Here is a 12,751-nt window from a genome sequence, read left to right as displayed (position 1 = left end):
TGACCGATCTCGGTATAGAACATCGTCAAAATCAATGGAGACCAATACCGGCTTTTGAGTAAAATCTGTTTGCTGTACTATGTACATGATAGATCAGCACACACTGAACTTCGGAAACGGAATTACTACCATTATCTTTAAGTAGCAAGCCTGAAACTTTGAGCAGTGTTAAATACTACCTTCACGACATATCATACCAAGTTTCAAGAATTATCATGGTGCGAAACACCGTCAAAATCGACCTATTCCAGCAAAGGTCGACTCAACGCATATTACGGTAACCGAGTTCAGATATAGATACGATTGTTACATCACACCTTAAGGGCGAGTAGGCATATTTGCCCCGGTTGCTCGGCCATTTTACGAATAGGAGAGAGTAAATCACCGTTTCTTTATTGTGCGCGGCTTTGAGAGAATAGATAGTGAAAGCTTGTTATGAGCGCTACCGGGGCAAGCCCCGGCTAGGCATTCACAAAGCGAAAACACAGAAGAGAATTCGATTTTCGCAGAGACTTCGCTATGTATGGGCGTTTGCAAGCGAAAGCACAAGAAGAACGCGGGTTTCGCTGTGATCTCGGTATATATTGATTGCTGTGCGTCTATAAATGGTTAAATTGTTATTGAACAGAATTTTAGGTGGGGCAATGCCCCAGTTGCCCTATAGGACGAGCCGCCACTGGTCTCGGCTGTCCTGGTCTTGAGTCAAAGGACTTGATGACTCCAGTCGAGTCATTTTACGCATTTCAAAAACTGACTTCGAGTCACCATGAGTCAGACTCACGTTGAGTCAGGACTCGAGTCATTACAACCCTGGTCGGTACTTGAGTAGAGTAGAAGCAATGCCTTACATTTCAACTCAAAAAGTTGAACTAGCAATTTTGATGTGCCGAATTTGGTAGCTATGCGTAAAAGACTGTTCAATTAGACGTGGAAATAGGCTAGTCCAAAAAGTTAACCGCTAGAGTTAATGAACATATGTAGACAAAACCTACTCGAGTACTTCAAATTAGTAGTACGTCATTACTGACCACTTCTGCTATGAGCTACTTTCGAAATCAAACGCCAATGCAACAAGCATCAGATAATCTTGCTGGTGTTAACATCTCTATGTGCATAAATATATGCCAGGTATGGTATATTAAAATATAGATTTTCATCTATTCAGTACCGATATGTGAATAATGACTCACAAAGCGGGGTGGGAACTATAAAGGATTTTAGTACGGGGTAAGGAGCTTGGGAAAGGGGTAGAATGGTCTGTTGAAAAAATTTTGGAGGTGTAGAACTTTAGTGTACCATTGAATATTGGATATTTTCGGCTGACACTCATCAGGGGTAATCGTCAGCAACTAGTAGAGAATTTGAAAAGAACACTATATATCAACAATCGTAATCACCAACTAAGACGTCACCAGCATAAAAATTCGAATAATATAGGCAATGAGATGGCTCAAGCTCAATCTAATATTTTTTCGATGTTTCTTAGCGCAAACTAGAAAAATTTTGCAGAACATACCCAAATCTATAAGTACTGGTCTCATTGGACGTAGATAACCGTGACAATACATAAGAACTATATTATTCACAACAGGACTAGCATCAGATTTCAAGCAAACTTTTCAAAAATCAGCATTATTTATGTTGTTACAAGTTTCCTCTGAATTATCGTCAAGGTTCACATGCATAACACAAACATGGACCAATGAATGCGTTATGATGAATGTGTATGTCGCTATGCACCGACTCCCACACTGCAATCGGTTAAAATATCAGCTCTCTTCATAACTCTACCTGTTTCCTAGCACACGAATTCTCCGACCGAGTCCCTCAGTGGCCTACCGAGCATAAATTGCGCACAAACCTTCCACAAATTGCATAAAGTCTGTACATCGAGCACAGTGACGAAACCCGGGGTCATTTCGAGCTCGGGAAGGCTGCCGGCAGAGGAATTCCGCTTGTGTCGAATCAAGTCTCGCGGCGATACAGACAAAGGTTCGTCTGTGCCCGGAATGGTTGGTTTCGCTAGCCAGTTCACAGCCTCTCCGAATCCTTTCCGCAGTGTCTGATACGAAACGTAAGGTAAAAACACAAACACAGAATGTTAACTAAAGTAATATTGAATGGAGATAATATTCCAATATCAAGAGTGAGAGAAATACATAACAAACAAACAGCAATAATGGTGGTACAGAAAATACGCATGCACAGTATTCGGTATCACATAGGAACGATCGATACGACCTTGGAAATCAACTAGTCTGATCACACCCGCATCAAACAGGTAAACTGTCTCTACACTGTCTGGCTAAAACAAACAACAGTTGGTTAAAAATGAAATTAAAAAAAGGAAAAATTAAAAGATGGTAGCAGATCAATGAAGCAATGTCTGGGCGAGGTAGGGCGACAGTGTCAGTATGACGATGAGAGGTAATTCAAGTAGCTCTTTTTTAAATCTATCATAAGGCAATTCACGGATATGTTGTGGCAATGCATTCTAGATGATAGGTCCTGAGTAGTCGATAGATCTCTCTCTATTCGATTTGGAGTGGACATTTTATAATGTATCAAAAAGTCACCCCACACACAAGGCAAACTATTGGAAAAATATTTGTGCATAAATTGTGTGTAACTTTCGAATATGTTCTGAAAGTCACAGCGGGAAGTGTTGGAAATATCTACTACCGTACAAGCAGAATTTCTGTTATCTTAGACGAGTCAAAGCCACACAGAGATGGTCAAAGTAGTCAGCGTTGGTACTCGAGCACAAGAAGAACTAACATAGCAAACGTCTACTCTCGGTTACAAGCAGAAGTAGCGATTTACGAGACACGTCAAAGCCATTACAAGGAAGGTGACCAACTCTCGCAATATTTAGGATTTCGTAGAATATACCTTGGCCGCACTGATGACGGTGGCAGTGTACGAGTTGTTGACATCTGTGTTCACCCCTCCAGCGGATTGGCGACTGGACACGGTCTGTAAACACATAATAAAATCACGAGGGAAATATAATTTTGTATCAGTCCCCTCTCAATACAGATTCTGTTGATTGTAGCCATGTAGTCTCACATAACAAAAATTCAGTTCTCTGCTATATAACAAAAAGAGGAATCTTGACATATTTTTAAAATTTTAAAATAAAACGAAGACATACAAATGATATATATATGGCAATTTATGTACCGTCCAAAATCATACTGTGAGAACTCTACCTTGGCCGGAGAATAAGCGAGCCATTCCGTTGATACCGCAATTGGATTGACACCGTTTCCAGCACCTTGATAACAATCTGAAACAACGAGCATTGGAACAATGTGAGATTCACATGTAATATGCATGAATCATTGTGTGTGGATAACACTTGTACAATTGCTGGCTGTAATGTTTCAAATGAGTACACGAGTGAGTCACATTTGCTGAGCAAGATTACTGGAAAGTGCTATTAGAGGTTGACTGACAGTAGGCAGCTTGCCTTGCATATGTGTTTTGAATGCACACAATCGAGGTTCAGTATCCTTCCCCTTCAGTTGACCTATTCTGCATTAAAACGAGACATTTTAACCATAATCGTACAAGGTAATTCCAGTAGCTCACATTCCAAATATAGTCGGATATCCAGAAAAATGACGATTTATACAACTTAAACGTTTGTTAGATGATTTACTGCACTAATATGCAATAGTTCTTGGAGGTACAGAACTTTAATATACAATTGAATAGTATATCCATATTGAACGGAACCCGAATATTTTGGCTGACACTCGTCAGGGGTAATCGTCAGCAACTAGTAGAGAATTCGAAAGAACAGCGTATATCAACAATCGCATCACAAAATATGACATCACCAGCATGAAATGTCGAATAAAAAAGGGTTCAATGTACTATTTTCAAATGGTACACGAACTCTTTTTGTTGACACAGCCTTGGCTGGTGTACAAATGAAAGTTTGAACGGGCCGCTTCCTATGACGTTGTTGGGATTTTCTAAATACCGTATATCCGACGACCTTCAAAGTTGGGCGTGTCATTGCTCAACGTTTTGATGAAATTCACAGATGAAAACCATGCACTGAACTTGTTCGTCGGGAAACGTTGCAAAGAATATTTTGCCTTCCAAAGCATGGACGCATTAGCAAACAATACTCCTAAACAAAACCACATCCAAATTCAGTTGAATTTTGATGGGGAGTCGAATAGTGCATGCCAAAGTTATCGAAATCGGCCAAGCTAGCTTGTGCCAAAAGAAGCAGTTCCTGCATAACTAAAATATACTATTACAAATACGATTATTCGAATTTTCCAGGCTGTGGCGCCATATTCGGTGATAAACTGTGGATATACAAAGTTCTTTTCAATTCCATGCTTTTTGTTGACGATTACTCCCGACAAGAGCAAGCTGAAAATATTCGGGTGTATTTCAATATGAATGCATCCTTCAATTGTGTATTTAAGTTATGTACCTCCAGGCAGGGTTGTAACGGCCCGAGTCATGACTCGAATCGAGTCGCGATTTTCTGTTGACTCGACTTGACTTGAGTCATTTTCTCAAAATCTGAAAATGACTCGACTCGACACGAGTCAATCTTTGTATTGACTCGACTTTGACTCGAGTCATTGCGTATGACTCGGACCAATCTATATGACTCGAGGCTCAGACGGCCAAAACCGACATTTCATTGTAATTTCGAAGAATAGTGAAGTGACCACACTATTGGGATTTCGTCTATCGGTACTGATACTTTAAAATGCGACCAAAAAGTGAGGAGAATTAGTCTACTATAGATGCGAACCATTCGATATCACCAAACAAAGTTATAAAAAGTGGGTTTACCAAGAGTTTAACTGGAAACGGAGCGGTCAACAAAATGACTTGGACTCGCACTCGAGTCATAATACCACGACTCGGAACTCGAACAGCTGTTAAATGACTTGGACTCGGACTTGACTCGGTAGTGAATTGAAAATGACTCGACTTGACTCGAGTCAAGACTATTAAAGTGAGATTGACTTGTGACTCGGAGCTTTGTGACTTCGTTACAACCCTGCCTCCAAGAGAGTCTCTTAAACTACTTTTTTCACGAAAGACTTCGTAAAAAGCAGTTTGCTTTCGAGAGCTGTGGCAGCAGAAGCAAAACAAGTCCAAAAACAAAACAAATCCACTACCCAATCAAGAGTCAATTTTGATTGTTCTTGTTTCGTAAATCAATGTTTTCGAGTATCAAACGCCCCTGGACAGGTAGTTTGTTTGATATTCATGGTGTTTCGACTAGATTGGTCATTTTACACCAGGCCGACAAATCTTTATTTGTCTACTCCGTATTTACCGACTTGAACCACGGCCAACTTCTAGGCTTTTTACAAGACACCGCTTCAGCGGATCACGTGGTGAGGAGGAGCCCAGTTAACCTCCAGCACTTGGGCAGGAATCCTCGACTCGAACCCGCAACCCATTGGTGTTGCAGCTGCGAATCATACCGCTATGCTATCTCGCCACTACGTAGTCAGCTTACCACTTATGGTGAAGAGACAGCTGAAACCAGTCACATCAAACACCCGGATCTCGTGGAGGAAGGTGACGATCAACAGACCGGAACAGCCCATGCGAAGATCTTCAACGTCGTGGTCGAAGTCGAGCTGTTCAACGTCTTCCCCAGTACGAAGCGACACAAGACGAACGCAAGTGAATAATTGCTTCCTAAAAGTTAATATTTATATTATTTACATATTGATATCATTTTTCATTTCTGAAGATCAATACATCACATTTTCGAATACGACTGATAGGATAGGACGTTGCATATTTCTGTCCTTGATGTTCTTGCGGCATACGCACAGACTCACGATATACATACACATGATCTGTGCATATGCATATACACAATTATACATACGGTGAGTGCATGGTGTACATTAGAGTTATAACTTGAAAAAAATTATAATTACTTTGTTCAAAAAAAAAATGTCCCGCACAAACTAACTTCATTTTTGACATTGGTCCGAATGCAAAAAAAAAATTACAATTCGAAAGTTATTCTTTGCTTCAAATTTAATTTTCGAATATTTGTCCGTTTGCACTCCTAGCAAAGTTCTTCCGTCAATTCGACTTCCCTTTCTGAATTGATGTTAGTGCCAGGGACGTCTACCACTACCACGGATTTATCCGAATTCCAATGGGTTTTAAGGCACTTTTTCGCTGCAGGACATTCGAGATCAAAGATATCAGCAAATAATCTTTGGTATATTACCATACTTCCTGACACGCATTCGCGATGAATAACCATGATATCTCCAGAGTTACTCTCCATCTAGGAATTAGGAAGTATGCAATCATTGCCCTTGAGCTCCATATCCCATTGCGTAGAGATGGAAGTTGATGCCATCTGATTAGTGGTAATCTACTGCTAATCCACATTGTTTATTCATTGTTACCAGCCCCAGTCTAATTGCCGGGAGCAAAACTGATGAAATGCCAAGCCATGACGAATGACGATATAGAGCAGGGGTGGGCAAACTACGGCCCGCGGGCCGCATGCGGCCCGCAACACCGTTCTGTGCGGCCCGCGAGAGTATAACGAAACTTTTTTTAAATATTGATAAAATGCCTACCAAAATGCAGGAACTTGATTGAACTTTTTTTTAGTATATTTCACCATGATAATTCTAAAACTTGGGTGCACCCCCTCTCCCCTTGAGGGCGTGAAAGCGTTTGAAGGGGGCCCGAAGCTGAGCTCCACTAAAAAAAATTTCGCGCTCAGCGCGATTCTCATTAACTTCATAATTGTTGCTCTGTATTTAGTCTCAATTTCATATTTAAAAATCTAACAGAAATCCTAAACGAGATTGACATAATTCGGATCACGAGTCGGATTTCATATTGGCCACTCCTATTTTAATTATTTTAGTGATGTGCTTATACAAACGATTCGCACGTGTCTTAGGTAGATTCGTTCTCAGTATGCGATGGGGTATTTATATTTTATCTACATATCGTAGAAGCGTGTTTAAAGCTAATGTGGTTATGATGCTGTCAGCATTGTGTGTCCTGGAAGGCTGGAACTGAATCAAAAGTGGAATAAGTAAATCTAAGAACAGATCGCTGCTCACAGATTTAAATTTCAATCCTGTTTTAAGAATAGGGACAACCGACTTTCATCTCTATAGTTTTGACAAATTGGTTATTGAGGTCGACCAGCCTATGAAATCTCGCCACTATGTTTCTGACGTGTGTTCGACATCATCAAAGCAATGTTTGTTTTGTTCTAAATAAGCATCTCCATTTCCTCACTATATAATCAAATACCAACATTGCGTTTTGGTTTATAATCTCAATTTTATATAGTGCGGCCCGCGCATGGATTTAGATGTTGAATGCGGCCCGCGAGCTCAAAAGTTTGCCCACCCCTGATATAGAGAAATAACTAGGATGTGGCAATTCGTTTTAGTCAGTGAATGCAACACACCTGTCAGCAGCCATGCACACAGCTAGCAGAGGACGATCGGCAGTGTCTGGTACTGAAAAATATCTAGCATAAATGACAATTGAACAGGTTTAAAATCGGAAACACAAAATTGAATTAACCACGGGGCAAGACGACGGGTTGACGAAACAGTAAAACGCAGAACGCTGTACAGCCTACACCCCTATTCCAGCGCGGTGGGGTACCAAAAGGTGCATCTCAACACTGTGACATGAAATGTTTGTAATGGTTGATTTAGAGAGGTGTTACATATGTGTCAAAATTTCACACAAAAAAGTTTTTGATTTTTAGTCGTAATTGCCTATATGCAGAAAATAACATAATCGGTTTCATCTCTTAGGGTTTCAATTTCCATCTCATATATCTTGACTATTTTTAGCACGAGTTGTCCAAAGTGGGTTGTACGTTTTTTCAAAATTATTTGTAAACATTTTTTCAAAAGTATTTATAACGAATTAAAATGTATTTACAGTACTTTTGAAATGAAAAAAATTTAGACAAATTGTTTCGAAACATTTCTGGTTTAAATGCATCCCAGGATTGAATGCATCATTTCATAGTAGGGTTAAACCACTCGGCAATGGGCAAATGCATGTGTGATCATCAAATGTACACAATTTAAGCCTGAAAGAGTCTCGCATACAGCTCGGTACACTCAGTTTGGTCACATTGGTCTATCACAAACTTCCTGCTGGTATTACTAGGATTTCAAATTCCATCAGATCATAGTTAAACCTCACCAACGAGCGCATACGAAGTCAATTAAATGCGACAAATTGAATTTACTTTTCAATGAGTGTGTAACAATTATATCTGAATCTACCTTGGCCGTGGCATATGCTTACCTTTTTTGGATGGTATCAAGCATGCCGTTTTCACAGGGCCTTGTCGGAGTGACAAGATCTCACGCAAAGACCCATTTTCCTGCAACAATAAATTCAACTTTGATACCGCAAAAATAAATGATATCATTTCCATCCGCTAGTGGCAAAATGACCAGTGTGAATGCGTGTATCAGAGTAAAAAGAGAATGTACCCAGGGAATAGGCAGTCATATTTTCTTGTAGTCACCGCAATACAAGCTTTACCACATTACAGGGGGTTGTAACCAAGTCACAAGGCTCCGTGTCACAAGTCAATCTCACTTGTATAGTTTTGACTAGAGTCAATTCGAGTCATCCTCAATTAACCACCGAGTCAACTCTGATTCCAAGTCAGCGAGCAAAGGGTCGGGTCCGAGTCATGGTATTATGACTCGAGTCCGAGTCCAAGTCATTGCGTTGACTGCTCAGTATCCAGGTAAAGTTTTGTTAAACCCAATTTTTATAACTCGGTTTGTTGATATCAAATGGTTCGCATTTACAACATGCTAATTTTTGTCACTTTTAGCAGTTTCTGGTCGCATTTTCAAGTACCAGTACCAATAGACGAAATTCCATAAGTGTGGTTACTTTATTTACCATTCTTCGAAATTACAATGAAATGTCGGTCTTGGCCGTCTGAGTCTCGAGTTATATGACTTGGTTCGAGTCATGCGCAATGACTCGAGTCCAAGTCGTGTCGAGTTATTACCGTATTTCGAGAAAATAACGAGTCAAGTCGAGTCATCAGAAAATCGCGACATGAGTCATTACAACCCTGGTACTACATTCGATCCTCAGTCCGGTAACCCAACAGTAGAAAAAGAAATTATACCACATGACCAAAAAAAGGCAATTGAAGAATTTAGCCGTATTGAAATAAACCTGAATATTTTCGAATTCATTTGAATATTAATATATTACTCATTTGGATATTGAAGTTCTGTAACTCTACAAAGAAAATCTAATTGAAAATCGAAATTTTTGACATCACGCTAAAAGTCACTACTAAATAAGTAAGGTGTACAAACTACATTCACAAAGTTCAATGGTGACATCTGACATGGTCTTATAAGACGTAAAGCCTTACTTCAAAAATCCACGCCTGAATCCCGTTCTTGTATCCTAGAAGTAGTAACGTGGAATCAACGCTACGATGTAGTTCTTCCGCGAGCTCGTCACTCAACTCGGGGTAGAGAACGCTCTCGAAATCAAGAAATCGTGCCCAGATCACCGTCTCTTTTTCTTCAACCTGCGAGGTGCCGCCATACACCTGCAAAAACGGATTTTCAATTAGCATCATGAGTCGCAGAATGTAGCGAATGCAGCAGTGCAAAAATCAGGAGCATGTCAAAGAAGGCATTGTGTGAGTGCAAGTACAAACAGTGATAATCAAGACATTTTAACGCCGCTTGAAGTGCAAAAACGTATAAATCACCAAATTTACCTTTAAAATCTGTTGAATATAAAGTATAGATGGACATTAGACCAAATGGGTGCAAGTAGTTAAAACAGACTTGAATAGTCCATTAAATAAAAGTACTTTGTTGCTGACCAACTTTGATTAAATCTGAACCAATGGACATTCAAAGATGCGATATCACAATTACCACATCTGCGTTACTCGCCAAATTTTACTTTATTACTAATAAATTCTGGATATGATCAAAATCTGATAAAGATCCAAATTAACAAGGCTATCAACGTTCCGCGAGAAGAACTCCTTGGCAGCACTAGTAGTGATGGCAAAAAAGAACACAGAGTGCCGATGGTTACCACATATTTTCCTGGGGCGGAAAAGATTCGTAAGATGCTACGGAAACACCAAAGTATTTTGGAAAATGATCCAAAATGTAAGGAGGCATTCCCAAGGAGGCCACTTCTAGCCATCCGACAACCCCGAAACTTGCGAAGCATTTTGGTAAAAAGCAGATTACCTCATACAATACGAAAAAAACGTTGTTGAAAATTGCGGACAAACTTCGTGTAAGACGTGTCCAATTCTCGACACCAGCACCGTGATTACTAGAGGACAAACTAATCACAGGACCAAAGGCCAGTACACATGCAAATCTGATAATGTGATATATTTAATTCGTTGCAAAAAGGGATGTGATGCTGCGTGGTACATTGGCGAAACCGGCCAACCACTCCACAGAAGAATAAATAGTCATCGACATGACATTTCTAAACGAAACAGATCGAAGCCTGTCGGTGAGCACTTTTCTTCTGCGGGACACTCGGAAAATGATATGATTGTTAACGTGTTGGCCGGGAACATCGAGGACTCAACCCTGCGCAAGGCCACTGAACAGATATACATCGACCAATTCAATACGTTCCATCAAGGGCTTAATATAGATCGGGGGTGCATGTCACATTACACCGTGCGAATCTGCAGTTGAGAAATTCGGTGCATATGTATTTAATCATTGTATATACGCTTTCAAACCTCATTTTCAGTGCCATAACTTGCTGTAGTCCTTTCAAATTACAATTTCGATTATATTGTCTATGACGTCACAAAGGTACAAACTTTTTCGGCCTGAAAGTTATCTTCCCTGTGATGTCACAATACGCATATATGTTTGAATACAGAATCGCTTTGCGTTATTTTCATTTTAACACCTGAAGAAGGAGCGGAGCTCCGAAAGCTCGTGTAATAAATAAAATTATTACGTTGCAAGTGGACGCTAAATAGGGTGTGAAAGCAACCAAGATCCTAATATTATCTATATCGTCTGCTATCGGTTCAAAGAATTCTTCAACTTTATTATTAGTAAATCAAATGATTACCAGCTTTAGTTCCCGGTAAGATTTCAGGTATTCGAACTGAGATGAAATTTCTGATTGTCTATGTATTTGAGAGATTCACCATGAAAAACAGACTAATTTGTAAACTGTTATTTTCATATCACGATGTCACGGCACGGAATTGCTACCGTGGTAGTCCAAGAGTAGTTTCTCGATATTTCATGTCATCCACCAATACCGGGCATAGCTTGGGACTCTTGGGAGCCCAATATATGAGTGAATAATAGTCCAATTGGTGTCGATTAATCAATGTTGGTTTTGCCTGATTGGTCCAATCAATCGATTCAGCATTGATTTGGTAGTGGTAATTTGAGTTCTACCAACCGAATAGGTTACCTTTAGAAGTCATCGAGGAAATTGCACTCCTTCAGATATGAAAATACATTTTTTAGATGACATTAAAAGGTATTATATATCACAGTAGTAAACAATGGTGTGAAACCATAGAACATTACATAAAATCAAGACCATAAGAGCACTAACCTGACCAATGCCGTGGAAGAAATTAGTGACACTTTCAATATAAGAGCTGTCCCTGTAAAAGAATAGTGCTGTAAAAAAAGTAGGCTACAAGGTGCGAAAGATATCGAGAAGGACAAGCCAATTTTCGCTAATGAAAACACATTATACCATAGTTGCAAAACAAAACAGCCCTAAATTGAGAAAATCCACTGTATATACATAATATGCATATACATTCGCCTGGATTTGCCAATGAGCGTAGGCTCACAAAGAATTGATAAGACCTTAGCAGTTTGCCAAGCACAAACATTGGACAAGGCTATAGGCTAGTACAATATGATGACCAATTCCAAAATCTATTGTCACACTGATAAGAGGCAAATATACACCAAATACACGAAAAAGAACAAGTCATTACTGATCGGAAAACATACTTGCAAACTTGCGCCGAAACTACCCGGCCAGGCGGTGCATCCTTTCTGCGTCTCGCGCTCATACTTTCGTAAGGAGGTATTCCACCAGACATACTTTTTCAACACCTGTTATTCGAAGGATTAGGAACATTGACATCTGCATGACATTACACTGGGGAGGGTCTGCATTGTTCCCTCAGCTACAATTTAAGTCCACTACACTTACCAATAGACACTGAGTAAATTATACAACACAAGAGACATATTCCAGGCTTAACATGGTGGGATGGAAAAATTTCTGTTAATGCACCGTTAAAGTTGAAGAGTACTACTTGGCTATAGAGAGAGATTTGTGATTTCAAGTAAATTATGAGTGTGATCTAAATGATGATATTCCTTCATGTACCAATAATATGCCCTTTTTTAACTGAATATTATCCAATAATGAAGCTTATTACTTCGTAGCGTTGCTCAAACTACAGGAACTGGTAAACCATGTGCGTGCTACGTTCACGGGCAATCATTTTTACTATGCAGTGATTGATAAACAGCATTCACTAAACGTCAATATAAGGTACCATATTATCATTGGTTTCATGAGCCACAAGCCTAAGTGGCATTTGAAGCCTGTTCATTATAATTTTTTTGGTCACAGAGAATGGACAAAAGTATTCTGCTGTATTTCACACATCAATTGGATGATTTGCGACTCGTACTCATATTCA

The 12,751-nt window shown here is 39.7% G+C and overlaps 1 protein-coding gene across 2 annotated transcripts in view; it reads right to left on the bottom strand.

The window, feature by feature from the left end:
- Positions 1 to 12,751, bottom strand: part of LOC145447383 (BCAS3 microtubule associated cell migration factor-like) — a 100,349-nt gene that overhangs the window by 86,152 nt on the left and 1,446 nt on the right. For both annotated transcript variants that reach the window (XR_013917547.1, XM_080325811.1), the window contains exons 3-11: positions 12,048 to 12,152; positions 11,635 to 11,686; positions 9,428 to 9,610; positions 8,323 to 8,401; positions 7,460 to 7,511; positions 5,510 to 5,694; positions 3,213 to 3,289; positions 2,893 to 2,976; positions 1,862 to 2,062 (exon numbers count right to left, since the gene is read on the bottom strand). Coding sequence is in view for 1 of the 2 variants with exons in the window: in XM_080325811.1 (XP_080181937.1) it covers positions 1,862 to 2,062; positions 2,893 to 2,976; positions 3,213 to 3,289; positions 5,510 to 5,694; positions 7,460 to 7,511; positions 8,323 to 8,401; positions 9,428 to 9,610; positions 11,635 to 11,686; positions 12,048 to 12,139 (1,005 nt within the window). In the remaining variant the exon portion in view is untranslated. The remainder of the gene's footprint in view (positions 1 to 1,861; positions 2,063 to 2,892; positions 2,977 to 3,212; positions 3,290 to 5,509; positions 5,695 to 7,459; positions 7,512 to 8,322; positions 8,402 to 9,427; positions 9,611 to 11,634; positions 11,687 to 12,047; positions 12,153 to 12,751) is intronic.

Source organism: Botryllus schlosseri, chromosome 9 (genome assembly GCF_051294905.1).
Source record: "Botryllus schlosseri isolate E-star chromosome 9, Bs_hap1, whole genome shotgun sequence".
Taxonomy (NCBI): domain Eukaryota; kingdom Metazoa; phylum Chordata; class Ascidiacea; order Stolidobranchia; family Styelidae; genus Botryllus; species Botryllus schlosseri.
Note: the sequence above shows the minus strand (reverse complement) of the source record. Positions and strands in the feature narration are given on the sequence as shown.